At 40.1% G+C, this 15,213-nt stretch overlaps 1 protein-coding gene across 1 annotated transcript in view; it reads left to right on the top strand.

The window, feature by feature from the left end:
- Positions 1 to 3,211: 3,211 nt before the first annotated feature.
- The window catches only part of PLD5 (phospholipase D family member 5), a gene marked incomplete at both ends in the record, with an annotated part of 192,144 nt that continues 180,142 nt past the window's right edge, over positions 3,212 to 15,213 (top strand). The window contains one exon of the mRNA XM_084262198.1: positions 3,212 to 3,397. Coding sequence (XP_084118324.1) covers positions 3,212 to 3,397 — 186 coding nt within the window. The remainder of the gene's footprint in view (positions 3,398 to 15,213) is intronic.

The raw sequence follows: 15,213 nt of genomic DNA, 5'->3' as shown, positions 1-15,213 counted from the left end.
TGAACAAAATTTTCATGAAAACATGAAAATTTATAGTCATTAGCCTAATTTTTCCACTCAAAAATCGTCTTTGTTTCTTGGGGTTAGGAAGCAACAAAGGCTTTATAAGTATAGCTTGCTCACATGACTTTAATAGATTTGTTGCAGGCTTCTTGTTTTCCTTTTCTCTCTCTTTCCTAATGAGAATACGACTGGAGTAATATCAATCTTGGCAGCAGTAGTAGTAGAAAGGTATGCATAGCACACCTAGGTACCAAACGAGAAGGTGGTTGGAAAGATGAACAAGCCCACTTTATAGCCATGGGGTTGAAAGCAGCATCAGCACTCGATTTTGTGACTTTTCTGGATAGAGAAGTTTACCTGGTAGTAGAGAATGCTACTGGTAGAATAGGTAGGGAAGGTAAAAAAACCTAACCCTACAAAAAAAGCTAAGCCTAAGTTTCAAAAAAATTCAAATGCAACTTATGTGGAGGAATGGGGTAACAGGTTGTACTGAAGGACAATGGCATATTGGTTCTGGTTTGTCAGAGTATTAAGGGATAAGAAGGAATGCAGGTGGCAACTGCAGAGTGCTACTAAAAACCTTTTTTAAAAAAATAAATATATATATATATAGAGAGAGAGTTACAAGCACTATAAGCAAGAAAGGCAGAGGAATAAGGAAAGGGTTTTGAAGTGCTTTGTATACTGCTAAAGAAACAATGCGAACCTTCTCATACAAAACCAGCATAAAGGAAGCTGTCCTTAGTTACAGCAGATGCAAACCTTTTCAAAGAACATCAGCCTGATGTTATATTTGAAGAAACACAGAGGCTTTTTCTTTGCTTTCCCTTCTTTTCTGACTGAATGTTTGCATGTATTCCAGTCCTTTGGTAGCAGGTGCATCTATGAGCCTATACAATGCATAAACAGTCATCCACCTATAAAGCTGAGTTTAGCAAGCTTTTAACCAAGTTATTCTGTGCCACTTTGAAACTACTGCAGTTGTGATTGCCATGCATTAAATCTCAGTGCCTTCAGCTGTGTCCTGCATGCAGTAGAGTCACGTGGGCCTAATTTTTGTTTAAGGTGTTGTGGGAGTGTATTGAACATTTTGGAACCACCTAGAGTTACTTCACTAACTGAAGAAATTAGAACATTGTTAGACAGAAAGCTGCAAGTTCTTTGTGCTGGTGAGTAAAAATTATTTGCATATAACATTGGGGTCAGGGGTTGTTCCTATTTTATTACACTTTTTTTGTAGTATTTAGGTAAATGTTATGAAATTGTCTTTTTGGTTTTAGAGGAAAACACTACTGTGGTTCTTGGTGTGACACCAACCCCCTGCTACTGTTCAGTTTGCTTTGTTGGCATTTTGTGAAAATATTAGTGTTCTCTATTAGTAATAATAATAATAATCCTCAATTTTGAACTGTGATGTGAATTTTGTCTTTGACCTTAGAGCTTCGAAAGGAAAAACATCATCATATGTCTGTTTTCTGAATGATATCTTGCAGTAATGCTACTTGAGCCCAGCCATAAGGATATTTAAATCTACCTTTTGCTCAGATTGTTCAGTTCAACTGAAGTGGTTAGAAGGGAGCTCTTCTACAGCGTTCTCACCTAGTCTAAATGAACTGTTTTACCATTCAAAGGCAATTTTTCAATTAATTGGGTTCAATCATAGACTGTTAGTTCAATATCACTTTACCTGAATAACTATATCAGTTGTTGTTTGGCAAACTATAGATTGTCTGCCAACAAATATTCACCAAAACCTGAAATGCTGTTCTGAGCTCCAATAATTATTTCTTGGTGTTATGTGAGAAAGTTTTCTTGTCTGTGCCTAATATAGCTTTGCAGAGTGTGTGGGCAATTAGCGAGGTGGCTTTTCATAGTGTGAAAAAGGAAAGTCCTTTTTTCTGCTGAAACAAGTTTGAGCTAAATAGCGACATGTACCAACTTCTACTAAAAGAGAAGGCAGTGGACTGTAGGAGCCACCCCAAAATGTCTTTTATGAGACAAATACTGGGGTGTCAGGTACCTGCAGGTGCAGGTATTCCAGCCCTACCGTCCACCCGGGACCATAGAAGCGATGTGATTTCTGAGGTCTGGCGCTGGCTGAGCCGCTGTGGGGGTGAGGACTTCCACGCAAGATCTGAACCCGGGGGTTCCTGCCCTCCCTCTCCCCGTCTCCGACGCGCTGGACCGCCGTCCTTTCCTGGCTGATCCGGGGAGAGGACCGGTAGCCTGTCAGGTTACGCTTCGGAACACCGGGAGCCCCTGCCCAGGGAGGGAGGCGATGCGGGGACGGAGAGATGCTGCGGAGAGAGGCTGGCGCGGTGGCCCCACTGCCCGCAGCCCCGCACCTCCCGCTCACCGCGGCGGGGCCCGGGCGGCAGCGGGGGGCGCATCCCGCCCTGGGTAGCGCAGGGCAGGGGGGCGGTGCCGCAGGAGCCCCCGGAGCGGGGAGGTCGGACAAAGGCTTCCAGGAGAGAGAGGGAGTGGCAATCGGCCGCCGAACCCTGCGGCGGCGTCTGGGCTAGCGGGTCGGTCTCCGCCGGGACCCGGAGGAAGAGGGGACGAGTGAAGTTCCCCACGGACACGGGGAGCCTCCGGCCCCCCAGGAGGCGGGGAGGGAGGCGGCGGCGGGGGTCGCAGCCGCTTTCCCAGAGGCGAAAGCCGTGCGCTTCTGTGCTGCTATCTGCTTCTCCTAAGGTGGCTGCCGGGGAGGGGGAGGCGGAGGAGGAGCCGGCTTCATCCCCGGGCGGGCGGCGGCCCCTCCACTGCACCAACCTGCAGGCGGGCTGGAGGCAGCAGCCCCGCCTGGCCTCTGTCTGCGCGGGGCCGCGCCTCCCCTCGCCTCCGGGACGGCAGAGCCGCCAGCAGCAGCTTCCCGCTGCGCCGGTCCTGGACTGCAGCTTGCTGGCGGCGAGGGCAACAAGCAGCGGCATCTTGGAGCGTCTTTTTTCCCGAGTGCCCTTTCATCTCTCTCAGTCCTCTCCTCTCTCGTACCTGCAGCCTTTTCTTCTCCTTCCACGCCTCCTACCTTGCTATTTCTCATCTTCTCCCTCCTTCTCTTCCCATTTTCTGGGGGTTTTTGTGGTGTTTTTGCTTCCTTTCTCTTTCTTCTCCCCCCACCCTGTTCTTTTTTGGACCCTCTTCGTCTAGTGCCTCTTAATTTCTTGATTCTTCTGATTTTTTTCCTTGGACTTTGCCTTGTCATGTCAAGATGGAAGTCAGGCATGACTGGCTCTCCTCATCCCCCCATGAGGGATTCGAGCAGATGAGGCTGAAGAGCAGACCCAGGGAGCCTTCCCCAAGCCTCAGCAGAGTAGGTGCGAACTTCTACAGCACTGTCAAGCAGCAGGACTACAGTGCCAGTGTCTGGCTGAGGAGGAAAGACAAACTGGAGCACGTAAGCTAGCTTCTATTTTCCCCTTTTCTCTTCTTTCTAGACCACTGTCCAGGTACTCTGTTAGGCTACGTCCCTACCAGCTTGGACTCCAGAAGGAAAGTGTTGCTCCAGTAATTGGTCAGAGCATTTCCCAAAAGGTAGAGAAAGGAGCTGCTTAGAGGTCCCAGACTGGCCAAATCTAAAGTAAATAGGATGTCAGTACTGTTCCCAAACCACATGCAAGTTCTGTTCTTGACTGGAAGTATCTTTCAATGTTCTCGTCTTACTCATTCGTCTATTCCCGCAAATTCAGCACTGATGTGGGAGGAGAAAGATTGGGATGGTGCAGATGGAGGTTAGAACATGTAGCTCACTGATTATAACTGGTAAAAGAAAATAGTTTGGGGTGGTGGGTTTTTCTTGTTTGGTTTTTGTTTTTTTGTTGTTGTTGTGTTTTTTGGGGGATGTGAGGGTTTTGGTTTTTTTTAATTCTACCTGTGATTATCCCCCTCCCCCATTCTTTTTCTTCTTCATGCATGGGACTTTGAAAATACTCAATCTCTGTGGGGCAGAGATTTCCTTCAAGACATCTGCAGCAGTAGTACATGACTTAGCTGTGTTTGGAACCACAATAGAAACAATACTATGGATAGCTCTAGTGAATATTTTATGAGAATTTAAGGTGCTTCTAAGTATTCCTATTTCAGACAATGTTTGAAAGCATTTTTCATGTAACTTCTAACAGCAAGGAAATGGCAGGAGATGACCTGCATACTGTGTAAGAGTTTTCTGAATAGCTTATTAGGTGAACCCCGTTGTTACTGTACAATCAAAACAGGGAAGTAGCTGCGTCTACAGGAATACAAAAGAATGTGGATGGGTTTGCATAATGCAACAGCCTGCCATTCTTTACATTAGTGAGCAATTTGCAATCAGTCACATTGACTTCAAGATGCACAGAAAAATATTTCTTGTGGTTCAGGCACCTGAAGTCTCTTTGTATAGAAATACTCTCATTACGACCAAGTATTGCCTTTTATTACATGAAAATCCTAGATGGCATAGTAGAGTCCTTTAAAGATGAAACCTGGAAAAAGCTCCTCTATCAACTAGTTCATGGAGTATTACCCTCCCTTCCCAGTAACCTGCAGAGTATTTTATCCCTGGTAGTGATCTTAAAACTTGAGCTATTTACGCTTCCAGGGGAAAAGGCAAGAACTTTATGAGCTGTTGGAAATATATTTCAAATGTTGAGAAAGGTACTGAATCCTATCTGCCATAATTTTTGTGACTTTCTCTCTACACTAACAACAAGGCTTTGCAGTAGTAAGCTTGTAAGCGGAGTATTCTCCCATTGTGACTCGGGAAGAAAGGTCAGTGCCTTATCTCAGTACAGCTGATGGCTGAAACATAGAAAGCACATGAATCTGAGCTCTGGCTTTTGTAACAGCCTTTTGTTACCTGTGCCTACATGTTGATATATGTCATCAAGTGAATGATTATTAAGGGGGGGGGGGGGGGGGAGGGGAGGCAATAATTTGTCAACAGTTTGATAGCTAACTACTGTTCTGATAGGTGAATGTTAGCATGTACAGATACCTGTATTTTAAATCATACCACAGTATTGGCATGGGCAAGGAAAATAGGCATTAGCATGTTTGAAGATCACAGGTGCAAGACCTTTATTTTGTATGTGGTTTGGTTGGTTTTTAGGGGTTTTTTCTTTATGAAATCACTATTTTGTCACAACAGTAATCTTCAATAACCCTGCAGCACTGATGTGAAAAGCTTTTCCTGTAATCAGTTTGGTATGAATGCATGTTCTTCTGGGGGTTTCCCTCTCATTTCATCCAGTTATTTTTGTTCCTAGAGACCATTTGAACAATGTAAAGAAAAGAAATTGGAACACTGCTATTTCTTGTTTGCCATGAAGTATTTCTCATTGACGTTTATTGTGAAAGCCCTGCAGTATATCAGATATGCCACCAGTATATATACGCAAATACTTTGTTTTAAGGTTTTGGGTAGCTGCTTTGCTCATTATTGTTCTAACAGACAGGGGATCAGGTAGCTCCCTTTAATGAATCTAAAATAAATATTAATTTCCACAATCTATTTTGCTTATACAGTGTTGGAGCAATGTTGTTATTTCCTATTTTCAGATATATCTTTGAGGGTTTTGAGTGTTTTCTTGCCAAAGGAGTTATTTCCTGCACTCTACTCTTCAAGTCCAAAAGCCAAATCAATTAATTTGAGATACATAATTTTCAATGGTTTGGTCACTGACATATGATAGCTTATGACCAATATTGGGAAATGAAGTTATGCAAACTTCATACGGTGCATGGAGAGCATGAATAACACTTCATTGCAGCTCCCTTTGAGAGATAATCATGTTACTTGATACCTACAAAAGAAAATCAAAATACAGGGAGTGAGCATTCATAGGGCACTGATTTTGATATTATGCCATCATAAATTTGATGTTACATAATGACAGATATGAGCAGAAGAAGGGTGTATAGTGAGTGTGAGTCGATACGCATGAATAGATTTGAAGTTTTGTGTGCACTATTTACCCTTGTGAAGGGGGTTGTTTTTTGCTTCATTGAAATTATTTCTTACATTTATTTCAGTCCCTGCTACAGGGGTTGTAGCAGGGATAAAATTGGGTCAGTATGTTTTATACACTTATTCCAGTAAATCCTTGTAGACTTCCATTAAAGTGAGTAGAACACTTAACTCATATGTGACACTTCTTATTAATATGTGTATGGTTTGAGGAAATAAAAAACATCTTCTGGAGCCAGTTTTTATTAAATTTTTTATATTTAAAAATCTCAAATATACAAAGAATTTGTTTCTAGATTTCAAAACTGTAACAAAGTTGTAGGGTTGGGTGTTGTGGTTTTTGGTTTCTAGGTTTTTTAAAAACACAATTTGAAGAATGTGGTAAAGAGGTTCAAAATTTACCTGTTGCCATCTCTCTTCTAAAAGCACAGAATGAGTTCAGTTACACAAATATGCCATGGTTTCTTTGAAATTGTTCAATATTTAATAATTGACTTCCTCTACGGTCAGTCAATCTGGAACGTGTTGCTGGCATCTTGCTAATTTGATTGCTCTTCACATGGATCTTTATATAGTGTGCCTCCTCATTGGCTAATTGTGTTTGTGCGTTATCTTTTTTTCAAGTGGCAGTAAACAGCATCTATCATACAAGGATTAGATGATTCTCCTGGAACATGCTTAAAGATAGGCCAGCGAACAGTTTTTGCCTCAGCATGTGTCTGTTGTAGCTATTGGGTCAAAGAGCCATACTTTCAATGAAGAAAGTACTAGAGGTGTGAGGAACTCTGACATGGCAGCTGTGACCACAGTGATGTTGCAAACCTTTGGCTGAAATTCCCCCTGTTCAGGTTCAATATATCCACTTCAGCTGGTTCCTCACACCTTTTTGTGAAGCTGTTTGCCTGGAACTGCAAGTGTTGGAGTGAAAACTGTTGTGTGAAATATTCTTGAAGTCTGTTGCATAGTAGTTTTTTGTTTGTTTGTCTGGTTTTGCCTTTTTTAATGATGTGAATTGGTTAAGAGAAAAAGGAGAAGGAGGTAGGAAAGGGGAGAAAGAGCTAACCTGATAGCCTTTAGCTGGTGGGAGTCACTTATGTCTGGTTTATAGCAGCTATCAATCATATCTGTGTATCCTTCAGTAGTGACAAGTACTGCATAGCTTCTTGCCTAGTAATTCAGCAACGAATTCTAGAGAGCTTTTGAATTATCAAAACTTAAACCAAAACCAGAACAGATTTCTTTTTAAGCTATAATAATTGTATATTATTCTTTTATGACAAGGACAGGTATTCCTTCTCAGAGATGTAGTGGGAGTCTTTCTCTAATAACTTTTCATTATTTATGCTTAAATATTATGGTATTATGCTTAAATATTTTAAAAATTGTCTTTTTAGAAACAGGTCCAAGACTGTAACTTTTTGCTGATCTGGTATCAGAACAGTCTTGAGAGGCATAATCATGGTAAGAGACTTAATTTGTGGTGTCTGGCTTCATGTTGTTGCACAAGAAAACAAAACGACTGGAAGTTTCAGAGTTGCACTTTAAAACTGATATATGTATGTATGTAAAAATTTGATTCAACCCATTCCAGACTATTTAGAAATCAAGTTTTCCGGTTTCCGAACAGAAGTCCTAAATCTTAGGCGATGTTTGTTCCAGATGATAACTTCAATGGAGATAGGGGAAAAGTGTTTTTTACTGATATGCCTTTTCTGATGCTACCAACAGTAAGGAAAAACAAAATTAGTGTTTTGCTGCTGTCATACCTTCTTTTTATCAGTATTGACCATCCTTGCTTAAGGATTTTTGAAATATCCGCTTCAAAAACTTGCAACTTTAATCTTGTCGGTTGCACAAAATGTCTGCAGTCTTTAGTGGTTTGATCTTGTAGCAGACCATGGACAGTAACACTTGTAAAGAAAGCAGGAGTACTTAAGACACTAATAAAATTATCCTTTGTGAATACCACCACCTCACAAATGCAATCACTTCACTGTCTGTAAACGATACCCAAAGAAGTTAGTTTCTGTGGTTGAATGGAAGGTCTAGTTTAGGCTTCCTTCCTGTCCAGAACAGCACATGCTAAAATACTGCAGTGAAAATCTCTTTACCAAACTATCCAAAGATGGAAACAGCAGGCCAACTGATGCCAATGATTAACAAATCCCATTTCACTGGCATTCAAGATGGGAAGCCATATAGTCTTAATCATTCCTAAAAAAGAAAGTCCTGTACTGGCAACAGACTCCTCAGATCTGTTTCCCCTGATGAAACCATTTCCAGAGGCATGTATACTTATGACTTCCCACCTCTTGCCTTGCTCTTTTTGTAACATTATTTAAGGTCTGATTCCCTGGCCTTTTTATGTAGCTTCATTTCTGAGAGTAAAAAATACCTTGCCTAATGTCTTGGAAGGTCCATATATCCTCTTAAACTGAACATTCCCTGTCATATTTCAGAATCTGAAAGGAGGTTTCTTAAATTATAATTTGGATAGTTTTTTTAATTTTGTTTTTGTGTTACTATATTTCTCATTGCTAAATAGCAGCTGTTAGAGTGAAAAAGTGTAACATGAATTCTTTAGTGCAGTAACATTTATGTAGTGCCTGTAACCTTGCGTAGTCTGAGAGGACAATCAACTTGCTTGCCATCTGTCCTTCACAGTTCTTGGGAGCTAGGAGATATCTAGATTAGGCAATGCTGGGATCAATATCATTTAATTAGCTGAATTTAGGGACCTGTGCCCCTGCTGGCTGATGACCTGTATGCTGGGATTTCCAGGAGGGGCAAAAATGAAGTGAATGTACACCTAGGTGTTTTCTGGTGGGGATGTTGTTGAGCCATTTATTGAGAATTGAGGCACTCACAGATTCACTGGTCTTTAGTGTCATGAAGGAAGTTTCCTCAAAGTGACTTAAATACTGGGATGCTTGTGATTATCCGACAATCTACTGTGCCTTATTTGGCAGAAAGGCCACTCAGTGAAAAGTGAAGAATTGTGTGCTTTGAATCAGGAGAATCTCAGATATTCATGAAGAGGAAGAGAGGGAATGAGTGACACATAGGTGACAACAAAGTGACTTCATTTAATCAGAAATTAATTTTATTGGATCACAAACTTATTCCTATGGGGTGTTTTTATGCTTATCCATCAAAACTTTTAATTTTTTTGTTTGTTTTGTTTTTTAAGGTTTGCTCCTCAGAATTACTTTGGTTTTATAAGGGCTTTGCAAATACAAGATTTGAATATTTTTATAGGGATTTGGCTTCTTTTGTTTTGATGGATGCATTGTGTAATTTGATTGTGTAGATAATGTCTAGCACTGAACAGAGTGATATTTTTAACAATACTTCATTGGCTGGCTCTCTGAAGACAGAGACAAATCTACCTACTTTTTCCACTTTTGTATAACCTGTAAACCTACTTCTGTATATGCAATATTTGTAGGTGAATGCACTTGTGCATTTTATTAATTTTTTTCTTATTAAAGCCAAGAATGTAAAAAAACTTAGTAAGTTCCATTTCTGGTTGTATGATGTCAACTTAATCAGTAGCTTGTTTTATAATTTATGTAGTTGTTGCAGCTCATAAATACCAGTCATTCTATTCTAATTTTGTTGCTATTTGTAGTTCAGTATTTACAGTTATAATGAAATGTTTAATGGAATAAACAAGCTAATGTATTTGAGAATTGTTACTAATATAACAAATAGTGATTCAGACAATTCCTGCCATTCAGATACATTAAATAAGCTGGGTATCCTCAAGGCATTTTAAGCTGTTTGGAGCAGAACCAAATTTGGAGCAGTGCTGAGAGGGATTTGGACCAGTTTAACATTCACAATCATATTGTTACTTCACTAAAGGCAAATTTACTTGGGGTTATACTTTAAATTGATTCTCTAAAAGCTAGCATGTGCTGCAAAAAAACCTTTCTCTAAAAGCTAGCATGTGCTGCAAAAAAACCTTTCTCTAAAAGCTAGCATGTGCTGCAAAAAAACCTATCATAAAGGCAGATGTGTACTAGCTTTCAAACATGTGAATGATAAAAGTCAGTAACATCTTCAGCACTTCAGTCACAGTAGACATGGTGTGTCTCAGTAGTGCTTTTTGTGTTACAGAAATTGTCCTGCTGCCCATTAAATTCTATGACTGATCTCTTCTGAGCAGGATTTTTTTGGGAAGGGAATATGCGTGCTCAACAGACGCCAGGCATTGCCTCACCTGCAGCTAACTACTTCTGGGAAGGGTGTTGAAGTTGACTGTGATTTGTACCCTACATGCTCAATGCAGTTTGTGCACTTCAGTTTGATCTTGTTCCAAAGCCATGGCAAAGTCTCCATTGACTTTTCTACTGTAGATTTAAGTTGTATGTGAATTCCTTGAGAAGCTGTGGATCAGCTCAGCTGCCATGTGTTTGGGGGTGAAAAAAGCAAGTTCAATATATCATACTAAGCAGTTGGAGGAAAAAAATAATCTGAGTCCTCACCTTTTCTTGAGCTTTGAGTATCTGGATCATCATGCTAGTAGCTAGATGAGTGTTCTCACTATTTGAGAACACTTTGCAGTTAGTACAGGTGAAAATCTGTGACAGGAAGGACAGAAAGCATCCTAATGTAGCAGATGGCATGTAAAAACTGTAACAGCCTATGTGAGCATGCAAAAATTATATAGATCCAGTTGCCCACCATTTAAGTCCAATTTAAGGTGTTTCAGAATGGAGACTACAGAACTCCTTGAAACTTAAATTACCTGCCAAGACTAATGAATCAATAAGTAAAGAAAACTCAAAAGAAAATAAATTTACCATTGACATTATTTCTTTGCTCACAATTAGAATACTTCTGCTCCTCATCAGAAAGTATAGGTGAAAATAATGCCTATCATGCTAAAAAACAAATCAAACCTAAACTAGAATATGATCTCAGTTTAATGATAGCGGGCATCATCTGACTTTGTGTTTTGTGCTCATTTAAGTAGAAATGTGTACCTGCTTTAATTAAAATAGTTTGGGGAAGAAAAAAAAGCCCTGAACTCCAAACAAGCCCACTAGAATCCAAACCTCTTGCCTCTTATGGAAAATTAATTAGGTGAGCAACTAGAAGAATGAGTATGAATGTAACTGGTGGCCACACCAGTTTGGGTTTTTTTGTTTGGGTGTTTTGGGGTTTTTTTTGTCAAGTTCTGCTATTTCTCCATAGTTGTTTATTGGGAAGGATGCATCAGTATCTAGAAAGCCTTGTGTTCCTGGAACACTACGAAAAATGTCATTTGAGGACATACAGAAACTCTCTAACAGCATCTTTCCTATGTCGTTCTGGTGCCTGTTGGCAGAAGGTGGCCTGTTTAGCCTCTTCATTAGTAATGATAAAATAGCCAGCATGAATTAGGTTCGGAAATTGAGTGGAGTGTATTAAGCTAGGACTAAAGCTCTGTCAGCATGCTTTAGGACTTGAATGGCTCTAAGTGCCTACACGGTATGATGAGTAGGGATTTGCACTCTTTATAAACAGAAGTTGATGTACATCTGTAACCCTGTGCGTTCATTGTTACCTTCTGGAATAAAGTAGTTCAAAGGTTTCAAGACAGTGAATTGGCTGAGGCAGTGATCCCACTTTTCCTTTTTTTCCCTGAACAATTCATCTGATAGCTTCTTCCTGTTTATTAAATAATTGTCTTGTGGCCTAAGCACTGTTTTCAGTCCTGTGAAGTCTAATATTGAAGATACACTTTCTACTGAACGGTCTTTGCCTTATGGAAAGGTAGTTTCCCTAAGTTTCCAACCGGATTTATAATGCTAAGTTTGGGTAGGCTAGCGAGTCATTTAGACATTACTTCAGTCACAGTTTGAGGTGTTTGCTAAGCCATGCTATTTCTACATGGATGTCTTCTGGAAACCTACTACCTTCCATGAAGAGTCAGCTGTTGCTGTTTACTGGGTAAAAAGTGATCTGGGGCCATATGGTCCTGTACATAAGTGCTGCTTAAAACAACATGGGATGAATTATATTCTCTGCAGCCTCTACTGGATGTGAGTTTTCAATCCCTGAGAACATACATATTTTGTGTAAGTCCTATTACATAAATAAAGGTTACATTGTTGTAACCTTGTTGTAGCAGCAGATTGGACAGTTCTAAAGATATATAACTTCAAAATTAATGGTTTAAAACAGGCAAACAAAATGTTGATGAACGGAAGACCAACAATTTTTAAATTATTTGCAATTTAAACTGTTTTTGGAGTGACTTATTTTCTACAATGTGACTTATACAGAATCTGTGATGCTGAAGACTGGTGCTTATTTGGGATGCTACGAGCATAAAAAGATCATCAATACACCAAATGCTGTTTCAGGCCCTTACAGTGACCGTGATTTATTATTTGAATAACAACAATTCCTTTGGGTCTAGCACAAAACCAAGTCAATTAAGTGTTTTGGAAAATGTTATCCTTTAGAACAAAGCAATTTCTTTTGTCGATGTGAGCTGTTGTCCCTGCAGACTTTTCTTTCAATTCCCTGTTGGGCATGTGGCAGGCAGATAGCACCTCACCCTTTCTGTTTTCTTATTCCATTTTATGCAGTATTGTTCTCTCCGAGCTTTGTTGTCATGGCTTAGTGGCATCAAACTCCAGCTGTGGAAAGCTGGAATGTGCCAGCCTATATTCTCTGGTCTTAATGCACATCAGCTAAATCAATTTGTTTCTGCAACCATACGACAGCCGAAACCATTGACTTCTAGAAATGCCAATTTTTAAAAAATATTTTTTCTTCTGTTTGTGAACTTTGTTCCCAGAGTCGTGTCTGTGCTGAGGCTGTTCCAAGCATTCTGTTTGGCTTTAAATGTTGCTTTGTATCCAACTTCTGTAAGGTAGAATTTCACACAAATATTTTCCTTTTCAGTTTTCTATGTTTGGATTTACTGACTGTCCTGGTTTCAGCTGGGATGGAGTTAATTTTCTTCCTAGTAGCTGGTATAGTGCTGGGTTTTGTATTTAGTATGAGAATAATGTCAATAAGCACCTTCCAGTACCTGAAGGGGCCTGTCAGAAAGCTGGAGGACTGTTTACAAGGGCAGGTGATGATTAGAACAAGGAGTAATGGATTTAAACTGAAGGATGGTAGATTTAGATTAAAGGAAGAAATTCTTGACTGTGAGGGCAATGAGGCATTGGCACAGGTTGCCCACAGAAGCTGTGGATGCCCCCTCTCTGGCAGCGTTCAAGGCCAGGTTGGATGGGGCTTCAGGCAACCTGGGCTAGTGGAGGGTGTCAGTGCCTGTAGCAGGAGGTTGGAACTAGATGCACTTTGAGGTTCCTTCCAACCCAAACCAGATTCACAGACTGAAACACACTGATGTTCTGTTTGCTGCTAACTAGTACTTAGCTTAGGTCAAAGATTTTTCCAACTTCTTATAGCTTGCCAGTGAGAAGGCTGGAGATGCAGAAGAAGCTGGAAGGGGGCGCAGCCAGGACAGCTGACCCAAAGCGGGCAAAGGCATGTTCCATGCCATATGATGTCGTAATCCATAAATAACTGGGAGTGGAGTTGGCTGGGCAGGGGATCACTGCTTGGGAGTGGGCTGGCCATCTGTCAAATGGGTGGTGAGCAACTGAATTGTGCATCACCTGTTTTGCATATTCTGTTATTAGTAATATCAGTATTATTTTCGCTTCCTTTTCCTTTTCTGTCTTGTTAAACTGTCATTATCTCAACCCATGAGTTTTTCTTTCTCCCCCTGCCCCTTAATTTTCTTCCCCATCCAACTGGGGTGGGAGCTGTAGGTGTTTAGCTCCATGCCAGGTCAAACCACACCACCTACCCAAACCAAAACGTTCAGGGTTTCCCTTTTTCTACAGTTTCATCTTACCACTTTTCATGATGCTTGATGTTTTAGTCCATTTTCTTTATCTGCCTGTCTACCTGCTGCCTTGTCCCCTTGAACTTGTCTGACGTATCCACAGCCATATTCTGGTATTGCATGCCAGGTTTTGCGATGCTGTGTGTGTGGTACTCCCAGGGAAAATATGGTGAATGAAGCGTATGTAGGATCTGCAAAAAATGTAATTCTCTTCCAACGATTATTTATAGTTTTTGTACAGACAGGATAACACTTTCTGAAGTTCCTAGGTGTTTTAACTTTGTAAGTCCTGATTATGCACTTTTGAACCCCCTGAATATGTGATTAAAATGGAAGTCTTTTGAGTTGTGTGACAGTTTGAGTTGGGCAGCAGCCTTGCAAGTGTGATCTACAGACCTAGTAATATAAAAGGCAATGGTTACATCAAGATCAACACAAGGTTTTGCCACCAGTGGGACTTGATGTCAACCAACAGCATATTCTTTCAGTATCTTCTCTCTTTGTAATTAAATGAGAGCTCAGATGTTTCCAGAGTGGAAAAATAGAAGCAACTGTACCATTATACCTTGAAAGGGATAAAAAACCTGTTTCTCAGTATTATGGAATCTGTTTTCCAAGAGATTGCATGTTTATTTTTATTTTTTAAAATAGACACCTGAGTGCACCTTTTGAAGTCAGTTTGTGCAGGTAGTGAATAGGTTTTTCTCTGATCTAGGAAGAAATTTGCAGCAGATGTAGAAATTCTTGCTTATTATAGGAGTACCACTGTATATATTAATACTTTCTGATTTACAAGCTGCAGTACGTGAGATACATGGAGCATTGAAACATGTATGTGGTTTAGATCTCATACTTCCAATGTATGTTTTGTTTGTGTAGCTTTGTTTTTTTTAACACGTTGCTTAAATAAGGTGGAGTGATAGTTTTGAAAGACTGTAAGATTCGATCCTTTTTGGACTAATCTGGCTACTGTATTTGAGCTGTTGCTTTCTAAGATTTCTTTTTTGATAAAAGTCTCTTTCCAACAGCTAATTGTGATTTATCTTTTTAATGTTTTGGGTTTTTTTCTCCAGTATTTATAAGATTAACTTTTTCTGTTGGGTTTTTTTTGGGGGGAGAACCTTTGTTGCTGCATTTATTCACTTTATGATTCTGTTTGGCATCAGATGTTCCCAGCTTATTTCTGGCCATCATTAATTTTCTACTGCATACCTGGCCAACTTCTTCAGGCTCTAAGGATGGAAGTTCTGACTCAAGTAGAAATAGAAAAGATTGATGGGGACCAGCTACTGATAGACTTTTGATTATTGTCACCATGACGGAAACACCTTCTCAAAATATCGTTCTGAATAATAATTGCATGTCAAATTAGAGATGTCATGATGATGTAATCTGAAAACAGCAT

The sequence above is a fragment of the Gallinula chloropus genome (assembly GCF_964237585.1).
Source record: "Gallinula chloropus genome assembly, chromosome: 3".
NCBI lineage: Eukaryota > Metazoa > Chordata > Aves > Gruiformes > Rallidae > Gallinula > Gallinula chloropus.
Note: the sequence above shows the minus strand (reverse complement) of the source record. Positions and strands in the feature narration are given on the sequence as shown.